The sequence below is a fragment of the Natator depressus genome, chromosome 1, assembly GCF_965152275.1.
Source record: "Natator depressus isolate rNatDep1 chromosome 1, rNatDep2.hap1, whole genome shotgun sequence".
Lineage (NCBI taxonomy): Eukaryota > Metazoa > Chordata > Testudines > Cheloniidae > Natator > Natator depressus.
In genome coordinates this window covers 210648077-210675365 of record NC_134234.1, presented here as the reverse complement: position 1 = coordinate 210675365, position 27289 = coordinate 210648077, and the positions used below count along the sequence as shown (strand labels likewise).

The 27289-nt window shown below is 45.2% G+C and overlaps 1 protein-coding gene across 1 annotated transcript; it reads left to right on the top strand.

Annotated features, from left to right (window-relative positions):
- Window positions 1-2691: 2691 nt before the first annotated feature.
- Window positions 2692-26832, top strand: LOC141984756 (C-type lectin domain family 5 member A-like). Its single transcript, XM_074948111.1, has 8 exons — window positions 2692-2811; window positions 4992-5173; window positions 6451-6548; window positions 11623-11691; window positions 19318-19395; window positions 24518-24654; window positions 26013-26122; window positions 26632-26832. Exons 3-8 carry the CDS (start codon window positions 6470-6472, stop codon window positions 26753-26755), a joined length of 597 nt encoding a protein of 198 aa, XP_074804212.1. The 5' UTR covers window positions 2692-2811; window positions 4992-5173; window positions 6451-6469; the 3' UTR covers window positions 26756-26832.
- The last annotated feature ends 457 nt before the right edge of the window (window positions 26833-27289 follow it).

Genomic DNA, 27289 nt, shown 5'->3' with positions numbered 1-27289 from the left:
CTCTTCCTGGTGGTGGGATGATTCTCCAGCCTTCCCCCTCCTGTTCTTTCTGGCTGCAAGTCCTCTTGTCTTTTGTTCTCACTTGCGACCTTCTGAGTCATCCTCTAGGGACCATGGGCAGCAAGTGAAGCTTCCCTTGTGGGAGGCTAGCTCCCTGTCTCACATCCCCACCCCACCCCTGCTCTCACTCAGCCCCACCCACCACCACTCACTACATTCCTCCTCTCCCCCCCCTTGTGATGCCCCTTCTGCCCACCACTCCCCACCTCCCTCCTCTCCTCCACACCCTCTCCCCATTAAACCCCCACCACTCATGTTCTCCACATCCCTCCTCCCTTGTGAGGCCCCACCCCCAACCAGAAGGGATGTGGTGAGTGGCAGGGACCTCTGGAGATGGTGGGGTGGAATGGAGGAGAGGAGGGAGTCAGCCAGGCAGCTGCAGGCAGTGGGAGCCTCAGGGAAAGGACAGAGTAGGGATAGGATGAGGCAGAGTGCAGGTGGGGTCACCATGGCCCAGGTGTCTGACGGCAGGTTGGTGGCAGCTGCACCAGGAGAAGCTAAGCCAAGCCTCCCCTGGGCTGTTATACCCACAGGGTAAGCCAAAGTTCAGAGCCCCAGGCAATCTCCATTGACTCTTCCCCTGTGCTGGAAGGACTAGATGCTCTTCTTTTCATCCTTGCCCTGCCACCTTCTGTTATTGCCTGCTGTGCCCCTTCTTCATTGTCCAACTCAGCTAATCTGTTTCTGAGCTCTATTTCTCTTTCATTAGCTGGTCTTTTCCTCCAGCTGGTTCTTGTAGTCACATGCTTTCACTGGCCACTTTCATCACCCAGCAGTCTCCCCTCAGAGTTCTTCAGACAAGCTTTCATCTGTTAATCTTGATTTTTCCCCTTCAGCCTCTTCTCGCCTTCCCTCTGTCATCTGCACTAATTCCCTTTGAAACTCAACTATAGTTTCTACCTGCATCTCCAAACCTCCATCAGCACTGTGAGGTGGTACTGCATACAAATGAAGCATTTTTCAGGTATCTGCTCCAGGAAAGTGTACATGTCACAGCTTCCACATCCAGTCAACTTCATTGTCTCTTCCATTTCTTGGGTCACTACCACTGCTGCTTCTGTACCTGTCATAGCCTCCCCACCTAAGTTCTTGACAAGGAGAAAACACAGAAAACCACACACTCCTCCACCAAACGCCCCTTACAAACTGCCACACAAACTCCGCTCTTTCCAGCTGTGTTTGCTAATTCCTGTGCTGCTGGCTGGCTGCTTCATTGCCTTAAGCCCCCTACTCAGGGAAGGGTTACGCCTAATCAGGACTCTGCTGTGTTCAAAGGTTCTGCTTCTCCCACAGCACACTGCCCCCTACCGGCCCCTGTAAACTTAAAACCCAACACACAACCAAGCCAAAAAAAAAAAAAAACACTCACAAGAACTCACTCACTGCCCCTAAGGAACAGGGACTTGCTCCCTTCTTCCCCAGCAGATGTCCACTCAAACATCCCTTTTCCCAGGTCTGTTTGCTGGCTCCCGTGCCACTGCTCCTCACACAGAGAAGGGGACTTGGAGCTTCTTCAGCTCTTACATAGTGGTGTTGAATATTTAACAGAGATTGGGTAGACAAGATCTGAATTTCTAGTTTAAAAATAAGTATAAGTGCCCTATTTGCATATGCATGGGTGTGTACCCACACGGTAGTGAAGCGAAGACTCACCACTGCAGCACCGCCTGCTGGCCATCTTGGGAATTAGCTCTTCAGCCTCAGAGTGCCCTCTGCTGGCCCATGTCTCGCCTGCCTTAGGGCCCCATGTCCCTCCCAGACCCTGGTACCCTTTACCTCAGGGTTCTGCCCCAGCAGTACCCCCACACTCTGGGTCTCCCATCCCAGGGGAACCCCAATCCTCTAAACCCACCTTGCCTCAGTGGCTACTGCCAGTCCTCATCTAGCCCCTCTCACTGGGGAAAACTGCAATCTGTAAAGGCCACTCATCATTGGCAAGGGGGTAGGACCTGCTGCCTTTGCCTATCCCCAGGCTGCCCCAGTACCTTTTCATAGGCCTTCATCAAGGTTTACTAGGTTGGTGCTCCTCAGCTGCCCTTGCCCTTGCCCTTGCCCTTGCCCTTGCCCTTCCAGGGCTAGAGTGAGAATCTTTCAGTTCCTGGCCCACAGCCCTCTTATAAGGGCCAGCTGGGCCCTGATTGAGCTAGCCACACCTGTGGTCAGCTACTCACTGCTTTTCCCAGCTGCAGCCCTCTCCAGGGCTTTTAACCCCTGCTGACTGGAGTGGAGCAGTTGCCCCGCTACACAAACACATATGCACCACACTTTTTGTAAAATGAGACTTTTCAGACTTTCTTCATAAATATTAAAGAAGAACAAAAGGACACCAACCATTTTCCCTTTGCAGGTCCCCTTTAAAATCCATTTAGTGGGAAACAGCCTTCATGGCTGATAAACTGGTAGACATTGGAATAAACCAAGGGAAAAAAATTATAGGGGAACAAAGTCACCATTCCACAGCCCAATCCCTTGCTGTTGTAGCAGTCTTCTCAGACATTACCCTCAAACAATGAACCACGAGAACATCTGAGTCATCCCATTGTCTCTGATTCCCAGCATACTTTCATTTCAGGAAGCCTTGAGTTAAAAAACATTGTTTAATTAGTTGTAACTGCCCAAAGCACTTGTCCTGGCATATACCACTAAGAAAAAGAGGAAGAAGAAGACACTAAACCTCAGGTTTGGAAAGAGAGAGACAGAAGAACAAGAAATACACTGTCAGAGCAAAGAATAAAAGTGCGACCCCCTAAGGTAACTGAAAACCACAAGGGACCGATAAATCCCAAGGAGCCTTTTGTCAGTTTCCTTATAGAAAGCCTTATCTGCACTGAAGTGGACTGAAGTCAGAGATCTGTCTGCACAGAGCTCCTCCTGATAAGTATTTTTGTTTCTTATTTATCTTGCTGGTCTTTATTACATTGTTACTTTGTTAGATTTTCTATCAACTAAAATTTTGGTGACTTTGAGTAGCAAATAAAAAGGAGTAATAATGTGATCAAAGAGCCTCCACTTCTGGATGCCCATCTTAAAGGTCGTGCTCACCACCCATCGACTTTCAGTGTGCTGAGAACTGCTGAAAATCTGCCCATGGGTGTCTCAAGTTGCGCACACAAAAACAAAAGTACCCAGAGTTTGGGGCACTCTTGAAAATGTGGGACTTTATAAGGCACCTCTCACCTGCCCCTAAAACATCATTACAGTTCAATAGAAAGAGAATGGAAATTCAGATAAGGAAACTGATCAAATTAGGGTGGGTCTGAACCTCAGAGACTCAAATGGTTTTCATGTCAAGGCAGTTTCAGGGACATGTGGCAGATAGGAGTTCTGTTCCCTTAGGATACAAAAGAGGATAAAAACAAACACAAAAATGGACAAGTCTGGATTATCATCTTCTCTTTTACAAGGCATCCAGATGGAGATGCAGGGCCAAATTCTGCTTTCAGTAATTTTGGTGTAAAGCAGAGTAATTCCACTGAAGTCAATGGAACTATTCCAGATTTCCACTGATGTAGCCAAGATCAGATTTTGGCCCGCAGTGGTCAGAAGTTGATTAAGATTGATCTATCTATCTATTCTTCATAATACTTTGCTCTGTTATAGTACCTGTCATCTGAAGGTGTCAAAGCACTTTCCAAATCTCTTTGGCTTAAGCCTCCCAACATCCCTATAAAATATTATTTCCATTTTATAGGTGGAAAAACTGAGGCATAGAGGGGGTAAATGATTTGACCAAAGTTGCTAAGAAGTCAGTAGCATATCTCAAGTCTCTCAGTTCTGGGCTTTAACCACAATCTTAATCTATTGGTATTGCAAGGTACTGTACATGGGCACTTTGCTTTATCCTCTGAATGATAGATGTGCTTGGCTGCTACTATAATACTGAATAGGATTAGTAAGAAAAGGAGCCCAACCCCCCCAACCAAAACAGAATTTCTTTGTGTATCTTTCTCCTGCGATCTTCTGTATTCATTGGCTGGCCTGGAGGTGGGCTTTGACTAGTAAAATTACAATGCATTGTCAAATGGGCGATTGAGTTCAAGACAAAGACTGGTGTCTAAAGAAGGATTTAATTATTTGCATAGGTGTTAAATAACTGATTTTTAAAAATATAATGTTGGCATACCCAGCACATTCCTGAACATAGGAGCTGACATCATAGAGGTACAGGACAGGCAGGGACCTTGATAGGTCATCTAGTCCAATCACCTGCCCGGAGACAGGCGTAAGTATTATCTAGACTATCACTGAGGTGTTTGTCTAATCTGTTCTGATAAAGCTTCATTGATGGGGATTCCACAAGTTCCCTAAGTAATTTGTTCCAGTGCTTAGCTACCCTTACAATTAAGAAGTTTTTCCTAATGTCTAACCTAAATCTCCATTGCTACAATTTAAGCCCATTACTTCTTGTCCTCTCCTCAGTAGATATCATGCTCTTTTTTCTAACAGCCTTTTACATACTTGAAGCCTGTTATCATGTCCCCCGCCTCAGTCTTCTCTTTTCCAGACTAAACAAACCAACTTTTAGAATTTTTCCTCATAGGTCATGTTTTCTAAACCTTTAATTATTTCTTTTGTTCTCCTCTGGACTCTCTCCAATTTGTCCACATCTTTCATGAAGTGTCATGCTCTGAACTGGACACAGTACTCCAGTTGAAGCCTTACCAGTGATGAGCAGAGTGTAAGAATTACTTCTCACATCTTGCTTACAATACTCCTGCTAATACATCCCAGAATGATGTTTGCTTTTTTTGCAACAGTGTTATATTTTTGACTCGTATTTCGTTTGTGATCCACTATAACCCCCAGAACCTTTTCTGCAGTACTCCTTCTTAGGCAGTCATTTCCCATTTTGTATTTGTGCAATTGACTATTCCTTCCTAAGTACAGTACTTTGCATTTGTCCTTATTGAATTTCATCCTATTTATTTCAGACCATTTCTCCAGTTTGTTAAGATTTTGAATTCTAATCCTGTTCTCCAAAGTGCTTGCTACCCCACCCAGCTTGGTATCTGTGACGAGTTCCCAAGATACAACCTGGAACTGGAGTACTGCTGAGCTCACCAACCTGGGCTCCCTCTCACACTGTACTGCTGTGACAAGCTGCAAACCTCTGGTAGGTACTGCGCTTACACAGACATCCACAGGCAGGGACACATCTAACTGAGTTACATGAATGCTTTTCCCAGACACTCATTAACTAACAATAGAGGGGCTCCAGCCAGTTTCCTCAGCTCCTAACCATGCAACCCTGAGCTGTACTGTCTTGCACTGGTCAGAAGCCTGACTAGTGTACGTTTATTACCCAGTCCACCCCTCCCTCAATGTGGAGAGGATATGCACCAGTCTTTGTTCCTGAGCTGAGGTTTCCCAAGCACTTCAAGGTAAATCATAAAACCGGTTTATTAACTACAGATAGATTTTAAGTGATTATTAGTGGTAGGCATAAAAGGACAGAGATGGTCACCAAAGAAAATAAAAATAAGTGCACAATCTAAATCTCAATCCTTATTACACTAGTCAGTATTCCAGTCTTGTGAATGAACCCATGATGCCAATTATGTTGTAATTGTGTTTCTTCACTTGTATTTCTAGTTCTTTCTGTGTATTCCCCATTCTTCTTGCACTAGAATGCAGACATCTAAGATGTTCATTAAATTTCCCCTCTGTATTCCCTCTGGTCTCTCCTTTGTCCCCACTGTGATTGCCCATGTTCCCCCCATATTCTGACCCTTCACCCAGATCTCCATGTTCTGGACTCACCTATGGCCTTTTATCTCCTTCCCCCATTAAACCTAGTTTAAAGCCTGCCTAGCCAGTCTGTATCAAAAGATACTCTTCCCCTTCCTTGATAGGTGGACCCCCATCTATGCTAAGCAGTCCTTCTTCTTGGAACAGCACCCCATGGCTGAGGAAGCCGAAGCCCCTCTGGCAATACTAGCCACACAGCCATGCATTTAGCTCCAGGGTCCTCAGAACATATACTGCCTAGCTATCTAGCTACCTGCCTTATTGGGAGACACACTATTGACAAGATCCTCAGCTGGCATAGATTGGTGCAGCTCCATGGATTTCAGTGGAGCTATGCTGATTTATACAAGTGAGGATATGGTGCTACAGGCCCATCTAGTCTGATATACCATCATCTACCAACCAGGAACTGAACAGTGGGGAGCTTTTCATATCTGTTGAAATTCAAGAACTATTATTAGATACCTATTCAGTTACGTTACTAAAATTTAGTAAAAACTTTCTTCACAAGTAATGCAATGTAATTGATAAACACCATTTTGACTGTCTAAATTCTCATAGTTTAGTTTGAAATTTGACCCATTCTGTCCAGTGTTGAGAAGTGCCAGTGTACATTAAGCAAGGATGTTCTAAACCTTTCAGATCATTCCACAGGGGCAAGATGAACTTGCAACTGGTCATTCCTGGATTAGTCATCCTGCCCATTAAACTAGTAGGGACAGCTCTGTTTCTCATCTATTGTGAGTATCGCTGTGCATTTGTAATTTTCAGTTATTATTTATTGATTTTATAGCACTTTTCTTATAGCGGCTGATACTTTCATGTGTGTGTTGTCTAGTGTGGGATATTACAGTGAATCTCAGCATCTCACACAAACCAAATTAGGCACAAAATACCCCCAAGAATGGTGCTGGGATTGGATCTAAGCAGTGATGGTGTCCTAAGAACACTTCTCTGTGGCTCGCTGAAGAGCTGAGCAGCATCCTGAGGTAACCCAACAACTCCTCTTTGCTGCATGACTTTGTATAGTAAAAGAATAAACGGACACAAGTCAGACATCAGGAATGGTAACATACAAAAGCCAATAGGAGAACACCTCAATCTCCCTGGACATTCAATAACAGATTTAAAAGTAGCCATCCTTCAATAAAAAAACTTTCTTCAAAAACAGACTTCAAAGAGAAACTGCAGATCTACAATTCATTTGCAAATTTAACACCATAAATTTGGGTCTGAATAGGGACTGGGCGTGGCTGGCTCTATAAAAGCAATTTTCCCTCTCTGGGTATTGACACCTCCTCATCAATTATTGGGAGTGGACCACATCCACCCTGACTGAATTGGCCTTGTTCACACTGGTTCTCCACTTGTAAGGTAACTCCCTTCTCTTCATGTGTCAGTATATTTATGCCTGCATCTGTAATTTTCACTCCATGCGCCTGAAGAAGTGGGTTTTTTTACCCACGAAAGTTTATGCCCAAATAAATCTGTTAGTCTTTAAGGAGCCACCGGACTCCTCATTGTTTCTGTGGATACAGACTAACAGGGCTACCCCTCTGCTACTTTGTATGAGTAAGCCATTCATAATGTGCACTTTAATGTACCTTGGGAGTGAAAAAGAACTGAAACGGTGACTGCACAATGGTGTGTGATCTTTTTAGATAGTTTGCATATTAAATAGTAAAGAGTGAGTATCATAGTAAAGTACGTGTGTCAGGCTGCTGTGCCCTGGGATCTAAACCCAGAAGGGTAATAGCAAACTTTTAGATTAATTAACTGGTGAAGCTGCACTTGGTAATACGATTTCATGTGTAACTTCAGCCTCCATCTCCCATGTCATAATACATCTCTTCCCCTTTCTCTATTACTAGTCTTAATTTAGGATTGTTATATTTGTGTTTCCCTGTCACCTTAGGTTTCAGAGTAACAGCCGTGTTAGTCTGTATTCGCAAAAAGAAAAGGAGTACTTGTGGCACCTTAGAGACTAACCAATTTATTTGAGCATGAGCTTTCGTGAGCTACAGCTCACTTCATCGGATGCATACTGTGGAAATTGCAGAAGACATTATATACACAGACACCATGAAACAATACCTCCTCCCACCCCACTCTCCTGCTGGTAATAGCTTATCTAAAGTGATCATCAAGTTGGGCCATTTCCAGCACAAATCCAGGTTTTCTCACCCTCCGCCCCCCCACAGACAAACTCACTCTCTTGCTGGTAATAGCCCATCAAAAGTGACCACTGTCTTCACAATGTGTATGATAATCAAGGTGGGCCATTTCCTGCAGAAATCCAGGTTCTCTCACCCCCCTCCAAAAACCACACACACAAACTCACTCTCCTGCTGGTAATAGCCTATCCAAAGTGACCACTCTCCTTACAACCTGCATGAAAATCAAAGTGGGCCATTTCCAGCACAAATCCAGGTTTTCTCACTCCCCCACCCCCATACACACACAAACTCACTCTCCTGCTGGTAATAGCTCATCCGAAGTGACCACTCCCCCTACAATGTGCATGATAATCAAGGTGGGCCATTTCCAGCACAAATCTAGGTTTTCTCACCGCCCCCCCCCACACACAAACTCACTCTCCTGCTGGCAATAGCTCATCCAAACTGACCACTCTCCCCACACTGTGCATGACAATCAAGGTGGGCCACTTCCAGCATAAATCCAAGTTTAACCAGAACGTCGGGGGGAGGAAAAAACAAGGGGAAATAGGCTACCTTGCATAATGACTTAGCCACTCCCAGTCTCTATTTAAGCCTAAATTAATAGTATCCAATTTGCAAATGAATTCCAATTCAGCAGTTTCTCGCTGGACTCTGGATTTGAAGTTTTTTTGTTGTAAGATAGCGACCTTCATGTCTCTGATTGCGTGACCAGAGAGATTGAAGTGTTCTCCGACTGGTTTATGAATGTTATAATTCTTGACATCTGATTTGTGTCCATTTATTCTTTTACGTAGAGACTGTCCAGTTTGACCAATGTACATGGCAGAGGGGCATTGCTGGCACATGATGGCATATATCACATTGGTGGATGTGCAGGTGAACGAGCCTCTGATAGCGTGGCTGATGTTATTAGGCCCTGTGATGGTGTCCCCTGAATAGATATGTGGGCACAGTTGGCAACGGGCTTTGTTGCAAGGATAGGTTCCTGGGTTAGTGGTTCTGTTGTGTGGTATGTGGTTGTTGGTGAGTATTCGCTCTGTCACCTTAGTATAAAGACCCTCTTGCTCACATTCACTTAGGAAACCTGAGTGAAATGTTTTCCAGTGGCCACCAACACTTCTCCAAGAATGGCCAAACAGAGTCACTTTTGAGTGATTCCTGATGCTTTCCCTGCAGAATTCCTGGTCTCTGTGAAGTGAGAAATGGATCACAACCCACCAGATATGTGCCCTGGATAGAAAGGATTCATAGTGGGGAAGGGAAGAATTTGTTTTCCAAGGAGTGATTGTTTTAGCTAAGGGAATTTTTTACTCCTAGTTGCACTAAGTGATCTCACAGCTGGAGTTTCCTCTTTCTCTGATAGCTGACAGTTTCTGCCTGGGTCACAGAGGCATAGAGAAAAACTGAGCATTTTACTCCTGGGGGAATTCTGTGCCACCGCACATAGCACATAATTTAAGTCCCCCGCAGATTTCTTTGCTTTCCCTCAGAAAAATGACTTTCAGATAGAGAAGCAAAGGGAAGCCACAAGAGCAGTCATGCAACCCTCCCCAGCAGTATGTTTTGGGTGCCCAGCACAGCCAGCAGAGAGGTAAATCACTGTGGGGCAGGAGGCAAGACTGGGGAAGACCCGGCTGGTAGCTCCTACCCTGTGCTGGGCTCAGCTGCTAGTCCTGGCTGGGCTGGGGAGGATGGGACTTCCTCTGCCTCTGCACGGCATCTGGGGCTGGTTCATACCCACTCCCAGATTTCTCTCCCTGCAGCAGAGGAGCAATGGGTACAGGAAGCTCTACAAAATTTCCCTCCCCCCGCTTCCTGCACCCATTGCTCCTCTGCTGCAGGGGGAGGGATTCCAGTACAGGGAGCTGCTCATACCCAGACCCTCCCACGGAGCCTCACCCCCCGCACTCAGAATCCCCACTATGAACCCCACTTCCCCTGCACCTGGACCACCCCGATGAGCCACATGCACGCAGATCCGCACCCCACTGAGCCCCAACCATCTACACATGGGTCCCCACCCCACTGAGCCCCAGTCCCCCAGCATCTGAAGCCCCCCACACCCAGACCCCTTGCTGAGCTCTATTCCCCCACACCCAGACCCCCTCAACTGAGCCCCAACCACCTTCACCCCCCTCCAGAATCCCATTACTGTTTCACCCAGAAGCCCCCAACAAGCCCCTGTGCATCCAGATCCCCACCACAACCAGATCCCCCACTGAGCCGCCAGCACCCAGATTGCCCCACACATAACCCTCTCAACCCACAACCGGATCCCCCACATTAAGCCCCTTCACACTTGGATCCTGCCTTGCTGAGCCTGCCTGCCCACACCTGGTGAACCTGGCATGGAGGGGCAGGGCCCTGCGGTGTTTCTGGGGCAGGCCCGGTCCTTGCACTGTGTCAAGGTTGGGTGCAGCCTCACCGCTGAGTCTGTGTCCCGGGGGGGAGATGCACAGTGATCTCCCACCTCTGTGCAGCCCATGGCCTGTGCTCCCCAATGCCATGCTGGAGCCTCCACATTTATTTGATAAATAAAATTGTCAGAATTTTAAAATATTGTGTGCAGAATTTTAAATATTTTGGTGCAGAATGCCCTTAGGAGTAATGGCATTTGTTTCTGTATTCGGTGTACCTGTGTTTTTCCCAGGATATTGGAGAGACAAGGTGGGTGAGGTAATATCTGTTATTGGACCAACTTCTGTTGGTGAGAGAGCCAAGTTTTCAAGCCACACAGAGATCTTTATAAAAGATCTCTCTCACCAAAAGAAGTTGGTCCAATAAAAGATATTACCTCACCCAACTTGTATCTCCATTTGTTTCTGTGGCAGGGGGAGAAAGAGGGCATGACAGCAGTTTGTAAAGCATGTTACAACATTTGTCTTGGTGGTGAAGCAAAGGGAGTGACCCATCCTGTGGGCATATAGGGCTTGAAACATCAGTGCAGACCCAGTCCTCTTCCGGGGGTAGGGAAGTGAAATGATTCCCACACAGCCAGGAGTATTCCTAGGGTTTTTTTTGCTATGGACAAGATGTGTCTGGAATATGGAAAGTCACTTATTCTGGGAATTAGATTTGACCGACAAATTATTCACAAACATGGCTGATTTCTGTAGAGAATTTTTCTTTGCCCATGTTTGCACCCCTTCTTGCTTACTTTTTACAAACATATGTTATCATTATTTGTATTACCGGAGTGCCTAGGAGCGCAAGTCAAGGGCCAGGACCTCATTGTGTTACATGCTATACAAAGACATGTGTGACAATCAAGCTTTGTTCTATGGACATTTATGGCAAGCTAATTTCAGATCCATAGTCATGATTCATTGCACTCTGTCTGTATTTAGGGTTCTGTATTACCATTTATCCTTTGTTTGTGTCTGTACTGTAGCCTGTCCCTATACCAGTGTTGATGAGTGTTGTTACTGGCAGGAATACCAGAGATATTAGTGCTCCCATTAGCTTTATGCTGTAATCTCCCTCACCCCTATTCCAGGCCAATGATAGCTCCCTGGGCATGCGGTTGTGTCATGGGCTATTGAACACCCTTTCCAAACAACTGCTATTAACCAAATGTTGTATAGGCAGCATTAAGGCTCATCTCCAGGAGAACAACATCTGGGTTTGTGTTCAGTTCCACAGATCTTCCCCATGCCGGGCTCTCAAGGGACCCTCAATTCCACAACTGAGGGGAACATAACAGGTAAGATGCTGGGGTTCTCTATGAAATTCTGTTGAGCAAAGGGTGTGTTCTCTTTGTTTCTGTTGAATGCTCATATTATTATTACTGAAACTAGAGGGCCTACCTGAGTTTGTGGGCCTATTGTACTGGGCAAGGAGCACCCCTGCTCACAACAGCCAAGTGAAAAAAAAATCAGAGTGGAGCAAAAATGGCCTTCTCAAAAAAAAAAGCCCAGTTGCTCATTGCCCCTGGAAACTGGTGCCCAGGGTGACTGCCCTGCTCAACTGCCCCTAGAACTGGCCCTGTACAATTACATGGTAAAAGTTCCTGCCTGCCCTGAAGAATGTACTGTCTAAATAGAAACCACAGGATAAGTATCATAAGCCCCATTTAACTGCTGGGGACCTGAGGCACAAAGAGATTAATTGACAACTACAACTCTAGTGATAATCCCACTGCCACATATGTACCTGATATTGTAGAAAAAAATGCAATTCCTTGGCATATCATTGTATTATTGGACCAATATAATAGCAAGGGGGCAGAATTTCATGGACCGTTTTAACTCTGAATTTCCCAACTGTGGTTAAATCCTTAAATTTGAGAGTGTATTAGAGAAGAAGGATGTCCCAATAGTTAAGATGCTAGCCTCGGACTTGGGAGATCCAAATTCATGTCCTTGCTCTGCCACAGCCTTCCTGTGCAACCTTGGGGAAGTCACTTAGTCTCAGTTTCTCACGTATAAAATGCATATTATTGTACTTCCATACCTCACAGATCAATTATGAGATGCTCAAATATTATGGTAATAGGGACAACAGAAGTACCTTAAAAGGGTTAGCTTCACTTTTTGTATCTAATATACTCAAGTTGTTCAGACAAATGACTATCTATGGATTATTTGCACAGTAACTGATGCTAAGATTCAGTATTTGGACTTAAAATGGTCTCCTAACCACATGTATTCTGAATGTGCGTTTGTGATCAAATATCTGTCTAGATGAGGCTCTCATTATTGTAGTATCTGAGAACCACACAAACATTAATGAATTTATCCACACAACACACCTTTTCAGGTTGGCAAATATCATTAATCTAATTTTACAGATGGGGAGGCTCAGAAAGATCAAGCCCACATTTTTGGCAAGGGTTTTCAATATTAGGAGCCTAAAGTGAGGCTCCTAAATCCATATTTAGGTACCTGCCTGGTTTTCAAAAGTGCTGAGCACCCACTGTTCACACTTGGTGGCCAGGTACTGAATTTAGACCAATGTGTCTTAATCACAAAATCATCCTTCCTCATATGAGCATTTCCTCACAGATATACATGTCTGATACTTTCATTGAAATAAATGATACACCACTTTGTAAACTTCATGAGGTTGTGAGTGTGAAGGGGCTCCAAGAGGGATGAGTTGAACTACAGCCCTAAGGTAAAATGTTCAGAAGCGCCCAAGGCCTAGATTCACAAAAGGATGTAGATGGTGAGATCCATCACAACACCTATCTTTTAAGCACCTAGAAAATCACAGGAACAACACTGCAATCCACACAGCTTGAGTTAGGCATCTAGGCTCCCTATACAATGAATAAGGAGAGATAGGTTCCTTGGAATGTGATTCACAAAAGCCAGCACACTAGGTGGGGAGTTGCCTAAAATAGCCAATGTGAGATGCTGATGAGATGCTATGCCCCGCCCCTCTTATAGACCTTGTCTGCACTTGTGGTGGTGTGTAGGGTATGTGTAGCTACACGCCACAGTGAAAGACAGGCTATTTCCACAATTTGGCATGTAGCTGCATGCGGCAGTGAAAGCCTCTGGTGGGAGGAAGTGGGGAAAGGCTCTGATGGGGGAGGCAGTGGAGAATGAGCCTTTCCCCGCTGCCTCCCTCCATCCAGAGTCTTTCACAGCTGCATGTACTGTACACACTGCCGCAAGCGTAGGCAAGGTCATGAGGATAGGAGCTTAAACCCAGGCTGCAGAACTTTGAAAGTGAATAAAATAAGTTGAAGTAAGGCCACCTTAATTCTGAATAAAACTGTCCACCCAGGGATTTAACTATATTGATTTAAATTCACACTTCAGCTTAAACCAGTATAAATCTCCCATGTAGATAAGTCCTAATGGCCAGGCCAGCGTCTTTCCACAGGAGCTGGGATGCCTTCTAAACTAAAGGTTTGTCTACCCGAGATTTTAACTTCTGTTAAGTGATTGCCAATTACACAAGGTAGTTAATACAGTTGTAAAGGCTAGTGCTGACCTCCCCAAACATTTGTTCCAGGTACAAACATTTATAGTTTACCCTAGAGCCTGGTCTACACTATGAGTTTATGTTGAGTTTAGCAGCATTAAATTGAATTAACCTTGCACCCGTCCACACAATGAAGCCATTTTTTCGACAAAGGGCTCTTAAAACCGATTTCTGTACTCCTCCCCAACGAGGGGATTAGCGCTGAAATCGACATCGCCGTTTTGAATTAGGGTTAGTGTGGACGCAATTCGAAGGTATTGGCCTCCGGGAGCTATCCCACCGTGCACCATTGTGACCGCTCTGGACAGCACTCTGAACTCAGATGCACTGGCCAAGTGTACAGTAAAAGCCCCGGGAACTTTTGAATCTCATTTCCTGTTTGGCCAGGCGAGCTCATCAGCACAGGTGACCATGCAGTCCCAGAATCAAAAAAGAGCTCCAGCATGGACCGAACGGGAGGTACTGGATCTGATCGCTGTATGGGGAGAGGAATTTGTGCTATCAGAACTACGTTGCAAAAGACGAAACGCCAAAACATTTCAAAAAATCTCCGAGGCCATAAGGGACAGAGGCTACAGCAGGGACGCAACACAGTGCTGTGTGAAACTTAAGGAGCTCAGACAAGCATACCAGAAAACCAAAGAATCAAACGTATGCTCCAGGACAGAGCCCCAGACATGCTGCTTCTACGCTGAGCTGCATACAATTCTAAGGGGGGGCCGCCACCACTACCCCACCCCTGTCCGTGGACTCCGATGATGGGGTACTCTCCGCCATGCCTGAGGATTTTGCGGACGGGGAAGATGAGGAGGAGGAGGACGAGCTTGAGGAGAGCACACAGCACACCGTTCTCCCCAGCAGCTAAGATCTTTTTATCACCCTGACTGAAATACCCTCCCAGCCCAACGAAGCCGGAGAAGGGACCTCTGGTGAGTGTACCTTTTTAAATATAATACATGTTATAAAAGCAAGTGTTTTTTAATGATTAAATACCCCTGAGGACTTGGGATGCATTCGTTGCCAGTACAGCTACTGGAAAAGTCTGTTAACGTGTCTGGGGATGGAGCGGAAATCCTCCAGGGACATCTCCATGAAGCTCTCCTGGAGGTACTCTAAAAGCCTTTGCAGAAGGTTTCTGGGGAGAGCAGCCTTATTCCATCCTCCATGGTAGGACACTTTACCATGCCATGCAAGTAGCAAGTGATCTGGTATCATTGCATGACAAAGCCTGGCAGCATATGGTCCCGTTGTTTGCTGGCATTCAAGCAACATCCGTTCTTTATCTCTCTGTGTTATCCTCAGGAGAGTGATATCGTTCATGGTAACCTGGTTGAAATAGGGGAATTTAATTAAGGGGACATTCAGAGGTGGCCGTTCCTACTGGGCTGTTTGCCTGTGGCTGAAAAGAAATCCTCCCCGCAGTTAGCCACGCAGTGAGGGGGGTGAGGGGGGGTCATTGGCGCTGAGATGTTCGTGTTTGGCTAGCAGGGATCTTCCCTGCTAGCAGCCAGGCGGTGGGGGGAGGGGTAAAGCGATCATCCCAGAGAATTGGATGGTGGGGGCGGGGTTAGTTTGGTTTCTGCTGCTGCACGTTAACATGAAAACCACAGCACTAAATGGCCAACTCAACGGGCTTTACTTGGTATGGGAAAGGAGGGGGCTGTTGTTATGAAGGTTGCAGAAGCCGAAAGACTATGGCTTACCATGGCCGCCTGCAAGCCAAATTCTATTGCCCAGCACTGCGTGTGTGATCTCTAACACCAAAGCTGCAGGCACTCAATATAAGATGCAAAATGCGACCTTGTACCAAAATCACATGTGCTATGTAATGTGAATAGTGTTGTTCACCGTTAAAGAGTATAGCCATTGTTCTGTAAAATGGATCTTTTTAAATACTTCACTCCCTTTTTTCTTCCCGCAGCTGCAAATGTTTCAAGCCTCCCTCCTCTGTCCCAAAAGCTATCTCAGATAAGGCGGTGAAAAACGCATGCGTGATGAAATGTTCTCTGAGCTCATGCAGTTGTCCAGCACTGACAGAGCTCAGCAGAATGTGTGGAGGGACACAATAGCGCAGTACAGGACAGTGGCCAATGAACGTGAGGAGAAGTGACGGCAGGAAGATCAGAGGAGGCATGAGGCAATGCTGGGGCTACTGCAGGATCAAACGGACATGCTCCGGCGTCGGGTGGAGGTTCATGAATGGCAGCAGGATCACAGACTGCCGCTGCAGCCGCTGCTTAACCACCCTCCCTTCTCCTCAAGTTCCATAGCCTCCTCACCCGGACACCCAAGAACGCGGGGGCCGGGGGGAGGCTTCGGGCACCCAACCACTCCACCCCAGTGGACAGCCCAAGCAACAGAAGGCTGGCATTCAGGAAGTTTTAAAGTGGCCTTTTCCTTCCCTCCTCCCACACCCCACCCGGGCTACCTTGTGGGTTATCTCCCTATTTTTTTAATCAATTAATAAAGAATACATGTTTTTTAAATGATAGTGACTTTATTTCCTTTGTGAGCAAGCTGTGATCAAAGAGGGGAGGATGGGTGGCTTACAGGAAATTTAGAGTCAACCAAGGGGGTGGGTTTTCATCAAGGAGAAACAAACAGAAGTGTCACACAGTACCCTGGCCAATCATGAAACTGGTTTTCAAAGCTTCTCTGATGCGCAGTGCTTCCTGCTGTGCTCTTCTAACCGCCCTGGTGTCTGGCTGCATGTATTCAGAGGCCAGGCGATTTGCCTCAACCTCCCACCCCGCCATAAACGTCTCCCTCTTACTCTCACAGAGATTGTGGGGCACACAGCAAGCAGCAATAACAATGGGAATATTGGTTTCGCTGGGGTCTGAGCAAGTCAGTAAACTGCGCCAGCGCGCTTTTAAACATCCAAATGCACATTCTACCACCATTCTGTACTTGCTCAGCCTATAGTTGAACAGCTCCTGACTACTGTCCAGGCTGCCCGTGTACGGCTTCATGAGCCAGGGCATTAAGGGGTAGGCTGGGTCCCCAAAGATAACTATAGGCATTTCAACATCCCCAACGGTTATTTTCTGGTCTGGGAAGTAAATCCCTTCCTTCAGTTGTTTAAACAGACCAGAGTTCCTGAAGATGTGAGCATCATGAACCTTTCCCGGCCATCCCACATTGATGTTGGTGAAACATCCCTTGTGATCCACCAGAGCTTGCAGCACTATTGAAAAGTACCCCTTACGGTTTATGTACTCGCCGGCTTGGTGCTCCGGTGCCAAGATAGGGATATGGGTTCCGTCTATAGCCCCACCACAGTTAGGGAATCCCATTGCAGCAAAGCCATCCACTATGACCTGCACATTTCCCAGAGTCACTACCCTTGATATCAGCAGATCTTTGATTGCGTTGGCTACTTGCATCACAGCAACCCCCACAGTAGATTTGCCCACTCCAAATTGATTCCCGACTGACTGGTAGCTGTCTGGCGTTGCAAGCTTCCACAGGGCTATTGCCACTCACTTCTCAACTGTGAGGGCTGCTCTCATCTTGGTATTCTTGCGCTTCAGGGCAGGGGAAAGCAAGTCACAAAGTTCCATGAAAGTGCCCTTATGCATGCGAAAGTTTTGCAGCCACTGGGAATCATCCCAAAACTGCAACACTGTGTGGTCCCACCACTGTGTCCTTGTTTCCCGGGCCCAGAATCGGTGTTCCATGGCATGAGCCTTCCCCGATAACACCATGATCTCCAAATTGCTGGGGACTGTGGTTTTAGAGAAATCTATGTTCATGTCCTCATCACTGCGCTTCCTTCGCCTCCTCGCCTGGTTTTTCAGGTGCTGGTTCTGCATAAACTGCACGATAATGCGCGAGATGTTTACAATGGTCATAACTGCAGCGGTGAGCTGAACGGGCTCCATGCTTGTTGTGCTATGGTGTCTGCTCGGGCAATCCAGGGAAAAGGGCGCAAAACGATTATCTGTCGTTGCTCTGACGGAGGGAGGGGCGACTGACAACATGGCTTACAGCATTGGCTTACAGGGAATTAAAATCAACAACATGAGTGGCTTTGAATCAAGGAGAAACAGAATGGCCCCTCAAGGATAGAACTCAAAACCCGGGGTTTAGCAGGCTGTTGATTTCATGGAGGGAGGGAGGAGAAAACGAATACAAAACATATCTGGTCTATTTCTTGTTTTGATCCACTTATCTATCTTTATACATCTTGCTGGCAGCAGACGGTGCAGTATGACTGCTGGCCATCGTCATCTCCTGGGTGCTTGGCAGAAGACAGTGCAGTAGGACTGCCGACGGGACTGAATTGCCATGAGACAAAACTTAAAAGGGAAATGACCTGGCTGAGTCACTCCCATGTTTGCCCAGGCGCCCCGACTGACCTCACCGAGGTCTGCTAAAAGAGCACCCTGGAGTACGGCAACAATGGCTACCAGTCATACTGCTGCCAAAAGGCAATGAGCTGCTGCTATGTAGCAATGCCGTACCACGTCTGCCAACACCCAGAAGACATACGGTGACGGTGAGCTGAGCGGGCTCCATGCTTGCCGTGGTATGGCGTCTGCACAGGTAACTCAAGAAAAAAGGCGCGAAACGATTCTCTGCCGTTGCTTTCATGGAGGGAGGGAGGGAACGGGGGCCTGACGACATGTACCCAGAACCACCCGCAACAATGTTTTAGCCCCATCAGGCACTGGGATTTCTACCCAGAATTCAAATGGGTGGCGGAGACTGCGGGAACTGTGGGATAGCTACCCACAGTGCAATGCTCCAGAAGTCGACGGTTGCCTGGGTACTGTGGACACACTCCGCCGACTACATGCACTTAGATCATTTGTGTGGGGACACACACAATCGACTGTATAAAAACGCTTTCTACAAAACCAACTTCTATAAATTCAACCTAATTTCGTAGTGTAGACATGGCCTAAGGTTAACTTTCTGAGTGCCTCCATTTAAACAATCCCTTAGGTACTTTTAAAAATGAGATTTAGGCTCCTAAATCACTGAGGTACTTTTGAAAAATTTATTCCTAGCTTTTGTGAAATATTGACAAATGATCTCCCCTGGTATTCAATCAGTACTATGCATTATCAATTCATCCCCAATTTTAGTTAGTGAATTGTTATTCGTGAATATTGCCAAAGTGTTTGGATGAACCAATTTGTGGCTGTTTGTCTGAATCACATGGTATTGTTTCTGCTGCCTGATTGGCAGAAACTTTTTAAACAGGATATATAATATAATATAATATAATGGTAATTAATTAATATATACAGGAAAATTAACATGCTAGTTTTATCCATGTAGCTTTTTTTAACTGTTCAACCAGCTCTAATGTACAGTGATACTGTTCCTAAAAATGATTCCAACTTTGAATTGAACTGCTCAGAAAGGAATTGGATTTTCTTTTCAGTTGTACAGACTACCCCAGGCCTGCCTAAGACACAACCTGATTCCGGCACAATCACAACTACAGCTCGTGACAGAACAGGTACGCCTGTGGAATTTATAATCCCATTTAAGATATCAGTTTGATAAAAGTAGAGGAGGGCCTAAAGCAGAACCTCATACCTAGCCCCTCTTTTCTAAAGTTTGGTGGAGAATAAGGTTCAAATATCCTGATCCAAATTTGACCCTACGGTTTTGTTTTTGATTGAATCCAAACCCTAAAGGGGCCTATTTTCCAGATCCAATTTGGATGCAGCCTTAAAATGGCTAAAATACCATGAGAATATCTGTTCTTGGAAGATTTCCACCATTCTAGATGGCAGAAATCTGTCCATTTTAGCTAATATCAGGACATTTCTTTCACTAGGGACCAAAATCTCCCAAGGACAGTTCAGTAGGTTTTGGCACTGCCAAGCCCTAAACAGCTTTAAATGCTAAATCCAAACCTGCTATTCAGGCCATCTCTAGAATTTCTTGAAGTTGGATAGTTACTTCTGATGGTTCCTGTGGGATACTTTCTCTGCCCTTAGGGGACTTGCAGGATGGATATGGAGCTACAGTGCTGGGCACATTACAATATTTTAGGCATATAGGTGACTAGATGGGCAGATTAAGTATTGTGTTGAAATATACAGACATGTCTGTATTCAGCTATACATACATGGTGAGGACCTCTCCCCTTACACCGATGTAAATGAAGATTAATTGAATTAAGGTCCATGAAGATGGACCTTTGTACGCAGGGATAGATTAAGGTTATGAGGGGCCCAAGGCTAATGGGAGGGAAGGGCCTAAGTAAGAATTACATATTGCAAAGAAATAATGAAGTCATCAAACATTTATGTACATACATATTTACATTTTATTTATGTAAAATTAATAACTTTATTCTACTCTCACTACACTCAATTCTTCAAACAGTTACTGCTGCGTCAGAGGTAGCATGAGGGATGCTATGCTGTCCTTCTCTTAGGCCTCCTTCCTCCTAGGTAATGAAGTGCTCATCTGTAGGAGGACAAACACTGCAACTTGCCCCATCCTGCTCACCTCTTCCAACCTTGTGCTTCTACCCTCAGCTCTCCACATGACACAGTGCAAAGCCAAGCCCTGTAGGTGTTTCCCCCAAGCTATGGACTCTACACCACATACCCTGTCTCACTCTGTCTGCAGTCTGGGAGGCAGCCAGCTTTTGTTATGTAAAAGAAAACCACTCAGATGTAAAATCCACTGAAGCAGAGGAAGTAGCAGTGGGAAAATTACATTGGGTGACGTATTTTAGGCTGTCTTGCTCTGAAAGCTGCCTCCCAGTGTTGCACTAGCTGAGGAAAATGAATTACTGTTTTCACATTGAACCCAAATATTATTTGTGGGATGATATCCAGTTTGCGTAGTTAATCTCCAGTGATTCATCACATCAGGCTAATCTGTCACCAAGCTCTTCCACAATTAGAATAATACAATAGAATCATAGGACTGGAAGGGACCTTAAGAGGTCATCTAGTCCGGTCCCCTGCACTCATGGCAGGACTAAGTATTATCTATTCTAGAATGTGTGATCAGCAGCTCTGACATGACGTTTTTTAAGCATGAGTTCTGTGTGCACCAGACCCATATGGTTTGCATTGGTTTGTTTTAAACTTTCTGCAAGAAAAAGGCAACAGCTAGAAGTGACACAGATCTTTAGATGGTTGCCCAGTCATAATATTTAGTGCTTCTGTACTATGTTAGCTCTTCAGAATCACTGTACAAGCATTAAACAAACTTAAAGCCTTTCAGTTTTTGAATGACTAGGAATTGACAAAACAGAGCTATTCCCTGTTGTGTTCTCTGCCCTCCTGAACAAAAAGACTTCATTGAAAATCAGCATCTTAAAAGAACCATTCAGGATCTTTCAAAAGAACGGTCCAACCAAGGCTGCTGTAGTGACACCCTTGTTACATCAGGTCTGGTGTTTGTTTAGGGCTGGGTAGAATGAAAGGAGAGCTTCCTGTTTCGTTTGCATGTGTAAATCAAGCAGACCTTGCTTATTTTTTTTCCCTTAAAGTGCTCAGAGTTTAGGGGAGGAAAGTGAATGAAATTCTGCTTATACCAGGTGTGAAAAAGCAGAAGGGACCAAAATCTATTCTTGTACAAAAATCTGTTCTCCCTGAAGTCAATAAGGCTACACAGGTGTAACTGTCAGCAGGAATCGACCTGTGTTCTAGAATCACACACATTCCATGCTTACCCAACATTTGCCACTTGGGAGAGAAGTTAGTTTGAGTTGGGGCAGAAAAATGAGGACTAACTTCAGGTTTATTTAGCTTTAAGTTTTGGGGATGAAACTCAAAAGAAATCCAATGTGAGATACTTTCATGATGGATTGAACTGCTAGAGAACCAGCATATGGACTGAACCTGCCTTTAGCCTGTTCAGCCAGTCTTTCTATCATAGCCTGCTAAGAAGTGGATTTAAAATCTGTGAGGGAAAGGGGAGGGAGAAATTTACAACATTGTGTGTTGAGCTTCCTCCAGTGCTTTTGCAACCTCTTAAAAGTACAAAGATGCGCTGGCCTGTGGAACTAGGCTGAGCATGAGGAAAGAACTTTGTTGCCTGTGCATCCCAGTACAGAAAAATATATCAAAGAAAAAAATTAGATTTCTTTGATTTTTAGTACAGTTCAATACAGTATGGAACACAGTGCATCATAAATCTGAAGCCCCTCAGTGGAAGGTATTGTTAAAGTACTGGTATCCAGAATGGGATGTTTTGTTTTGTTTTGTTTTTCCTACAAATGTGTGGGAATCCATTCCTTATACATGGGAGGGGCAATAGTTCTGGCTGGAGTTGGATAGAGTGTGTGCAGGTTCAGTGCAAGCTTCCCACCCTACCTCTCTGATACTGCCTCTTTCCCCCGCCACCCCCTTGCCCTGCCCACCCTCCCCCCCACCCCGGCACTCACCAGTTGTCCAGAAACAGGACCCAGCACACATACAAGATGATGGTGACAGGTACTAGGACCCAGGAGGCAGCGTCCTGGAACTGCCTGCCAGCCTCAGCCCAGGAGAAGGACGTAGGGAGCTTCTTCCCGCTCTGACAGCTAAGCAGAGCTCCAGAGACTCAGGGATGGGGGAAGCTGGGGCGGGGAGACAATGCCTGCTCAAACTGTATCCGCAACTGGCACATGTTCCCGTGGTAACCGGATTTTGAGTGTCCGGTCACCGGTGTTAACCAGATACCTGGCAGTGTGTTCCTGCAGTGCAGGGAGACGCAGCTGAGCTCCTTCCAAGCCACAGGGGACTGCTTTGCCTTTCCTGCTGGCAGGAGTGCTCCAGCAGGACTACATGAGCAAGCTTGCCCTCCCCCACCACCCCGGCCGTGCCCCCTGCCTGACCAGTAGGGCCTAAAAATAGGAGGGCCTAAGGCTATAGCCTTATTAACCAAATGGTTAATCTGGCCCTGTTTGCATGCCTATTAGATAGATGCTGTAGTGAGGGCTGAGACTGAACTTGTGTTTAAATGCTTACATTCAGGTGCTTATCATTCTTTTTAAAGTATATAAACTGGTAATTGGTCATGCTTGTTCCCAACCCAAAAGTGAATTTCTGGAAGTTTAGTACATTTGACATGGATGTTTCTGAGATATATGAGTGTGAGTAAACAGCATCTGCCCACCACATTTCCAGATGCTTTTTTATGCTCAGATTAGTGAACCAGGCTTTTCCTTCAAAGCAGAAATTTGCCATGGATATACATATGTGTAAATCAATGGAACAATTCCCCCCCCCCCCTTACACTAGTGTAAATCCTAGTTAACTCAGTGAAAGTAAGTGATTTCCTTCAAATTTATACAGTTGGAAATGAGAGCAATATCTAGCCCACAGAGAGTTGAACCTGTTTACACAAAGTGTGAGTCTGATCCTTAGGGACAAATTTTGTCCTTACCCATACTCCTCCATTTCCATTGATGTCAAATTCACACACTCACATCCACTCACCCCCTGGCCCACGCAGTTATGTTTATTTAATTGACTATGAGAGATGGGCCTGAACCAAACCTCCCCTCTCACCCAAAGCACCCCAAACTGTTTGTATTGGGAGGTATTTGAAATATGAATCTGTATCCAATATCACATCTAGTCTCTTTCTCTATAGTGTGCTGACACAAAACTCCAGATGCAAACACTCATGAGCTTTGGGAGGCCTGAGGCCTGGATGCAAAGTCTGCAGCTGGGGTGCAGTTCTAGTGTCACAGTGTAGGGCAACTGCACTTGTATTTCCCCTCAGGGGTTCAGCAAGGACATCCACTTCCAGGCTTTCGGCTCCCCTGGCCCTCACCTCTCTTGGGTGGAGACATGTCTCTCTCTTTTCTTTTCCGACCAGGATATTTTTAGGCTGAACAGTTTTATGCCTTTATTGTGGTATTTCCTGCAAAAGACAGACTGCCTAAACAGACCTGCTTGCTTTTTCTCCCAGAAGCAGGTAATCAGTAGACAATAGGTTTTTATTCCCAGGTCGTAGCTTCAAAGGCCTTCCAAGTACCTCCTAGGAAACCCACTTCATATGTATTATCCCAAACAGATTTTTGAAGTTCCTAACATATTCCCAAGGTTTACATTAGTCCGTCTCCTGAAAAAGTTACATACAATCCTACAGTAACACATAAACTGTTACATTTTTAATGCAATAGATCCCATGGGTATTAAACTTAATTCAATAATGTTTAACTTAATTCAAGTAGAAATTCAAATAAACCCCATCTAATATATACATCTAATGCCTACATAGTCTAATCTATATATTTAACCTATATAGATGTGACATCTTGAAAATAAAACACATAGGACCAACTTCAGAGATGAGTCAACCAGATTCCTGGTGCGGTTAATGTGTGTGTAACTGAACAGACTGAGTAGCAGCTGATTCAGAGCCGTTAGGCTCATCCATAGTTCTGCTGTACTATGGCTGACCTGTAGTGAATCCTTTACTGGCATTTATCCACCTGACCACTGGTCTTCCCTGCCTTTCCAGTGATGTCCTGTAGGCATTGGAAGGGTAGAGAGTTTCCCAGCTGTAAATAAGATTTTTGCCTCTCATCTCTCTGTGATTTATTTTATAAGTTGACTGTCTCTTCATTTCTGTTCAAAATTCTATGTTTTTCTGTGTGGTCATGTCCCCTTCTACAGCTAAACCCTTACAGTGGGAGGGGCACCGAGGGAATTACTACTTATTTTCTAAAGCCAAAGGGGTCTGGAGTTCCAGCCGAACAGAGTGTGATGAACAGAGCTCGGATCTAGTTGTCATCAGTGACAGAAAAGAGCTGGTAAGATCAAACACTGCTTTGTGGGAATTGAGATTATACTGAATGCCCAGATCCTCAAATGTACTTAGGTGCCTAACTCCCATTGAAATCTTTGAGGTTCTGAACTTAAGCCTCCAATACTCAGGTTTGTAATCAGTCCTTCCCACTGCAGACAGCTTTCCATGACCAGATCACTGGGTCTCTGTAAGCTGTTGATACCAGACACAGTCATCTGTATAGCAGTGATTCTCCAACTTCTTCATTATGAGCATCTCTTCTAAAGAAAGAGATCCTTTCTTGGGCTCACCAGTCCCCCCAATACCTCAGTCACCCACCATTTTGTTATCAACATGCTGCACTCTGCAAAGCACCAGGAGAGGCCTCAGAGTTTGAGAAAATGCAGCCACAGTGGAGGTTCTGATCAGAGGCCTCAGAGGAATGAGATACATCTCTCTGATCTCCGATTAATCAAGTATCCAACCATGCACGTGCATCCTTTGACAACAATGAAGGAGATTCAGTAACCTAAGGCAAAGTAACCTCACACAGTGTGTAAACTAGTGTTTCACACTCACTGTAAAGCCTCATCTATGCTCAGGGTTCAGAGCTACATCAATTTAAACCAGCTGAAGATCTGGCCTTCCAAGTATAACCACATCAAAGGACCTCATTATAGTACAGCTAAGCTTTAGAGAATTAAATTGAACTATTTAACTTTATAGTATGTAACCTTGGGATGGTGTACCCTGCTCCCCACAGTATCCCTGGCTAGCTCTAGTGCCTCACCTCCTCCCCATCCCACCTCACTCCTCTTGGGGTGATTTGCATACCCCAGGGTGCAGAGAGGAAACAATCCCTGTATTCATCTCATGCGCATAGGCTGCGGTCATCCCTCTTTCTTGTTTGGAGTAAGCCAAGGTGGGGAAAAACTCCTTCCATCCTCATAACCTCATGTATCCAAGCTAGGGGCCAGGAAAATTTGCACTAGAATCATATCCCAATATCCTAGTTAACAACCTGAATTATCCCAGGATTCACACAGTCACTAACAAAAAGGTTAGATCCTGTCTGCACTACAAATATTAACCATGTTGCAACTACGTCAAGGGACATTTGGTTGCCAAGAGGAATGAGCTTAAGTGTGAAATGCAGAGTTATACACAGGAGTAGATCATTGGTTTGCAAAGTAATTGTAACTGGCAAAATGAAGGCGGTAACATTTCTCCAGTTACTCTCAATTCAGATGATAACCTGGTTCCTGGCTCCCACAGCCATTACAGACACAGTGGTAAGAGCAGGATAAAGGAGACGTTCTTTGGATTTTCCTCTCACATTTCCTTTGTGTCACTGATTCACCACACACTTCCTTTCCTTGTCAGGAGTTTCTTCGTAATAAAACAAGGGATGCTGATTATTTCATTGGACTAACTTACTCAGAGATGGAGAGGAGATGGTATTGGATTGACAAGACAGAGCTTACGAGAGGCCTGTATGTTTATTTTTTTCTCTCATAGCTAATGAACATAATGGGCCAGAGCATCATCATTTATATGCATGTGTTCAAGATGAGAATCTGGCTAAATAAATGTAAGTGAATCTACCAATGCAACTTCTAGTTCATTGTGGATAGTGCTAGAATCTCCTCTGAAAACAGGCTGTGATTTCCTGTGACTTTGTCAAGTGAACAGTGTTTGCTGAAGAAGTCGTGGGCAGAGGGCTCCTTCTAGTCTGGAATTTCATTGAAGCTGTCTCAGAAGAACTGCGTTTGTCATCGAAGTCTGCATTAGCGTCAGACAGGACTGAGTTTTTTCCCTGGGGCTGTTATGGGGAATAATGTTAGCAGATTCTGTGCTTGAGGGAGAAGGAATATCTCCTTAGTAGAGGAGGAGCGGGAAGAAGGGAGACACTTGTGTATGCATGTGCATACATATAAAGAAATGAAAATAAGGATTTAGTTCAACAGTTCAGCTTCTTTTTTGGTTATTTCTCTTTGCCCAGATTTACTCTGAAACCAAAGACATTGGACTATGAAAATGACTGTGCAGTTATCAGAGCTGGAGAAGTGAGTCCTGCATCTTGTCACCAACTAAACCACTGGATCTGCGAGAAGACAATGAAATAACTCTTGTTTTGTAGGAAGAGTCCCAGCACAGGTAGTCTGTGACACTGGAATCCAGCTGGAGCATTTCCCCCTAATCTCAGACACAAATATGCACATGTATTCTCATTTTATAATAAAAGGAACCATGATATTATCCTGGCCTATGGCACTTTTTATTTTCTATCCACAACAAATTCCAGACCAAGGTATGCATTTTGGACACCATTTCTGGATGCATTTTCATCAGCACATTGTAGGAAGAGTAATGGAGGACTTCATTTTCTGTAATAAGGACACTTCACCAATCTGATAGACTCTGCCCTCCATGGAGGGTCACACATGCTGAAAGGATATAGGGTGCAAGAACTACTCAAGGGCCAGGAAAGATCACAGCTCCTACACATGGACTGCTCTCTGCAGAGCAGAGGTGGGCATGAAGCAGGACCATAGCCCTAGCTCCTCCTCCCAGCATTGTGCAAAAGCATTGGGCCCTAATCCACAAAGAGCCTTAGGCATGGCAATGCAGTCCAGTTCAATGCCTAAACTTTAGGTGTC

Coding starts and splice junctions, on each gene's coding strand:
- LOC141984756 (XM_074948111.1), top strand. CDS start 6,470: ATGAACTTGCAACTGGTCATTCCTGGATTAGTCATCCTGCCCATTAAA. Junction 6,549..11,622: donor AGCTCTGTTTCTCATCTATT/GTGAGTATCGCT, acceptor GTTTGTGTTCAG/TTCCACAGATCTTCCCCATG. Junction 24,655..26,012: donor TCAGTGACAGAAAAGAGCTG/GTAAGATCAAAC, acceptor TTTCCTTGTCAG/GAGTTTCTTCGTAATAAAAC.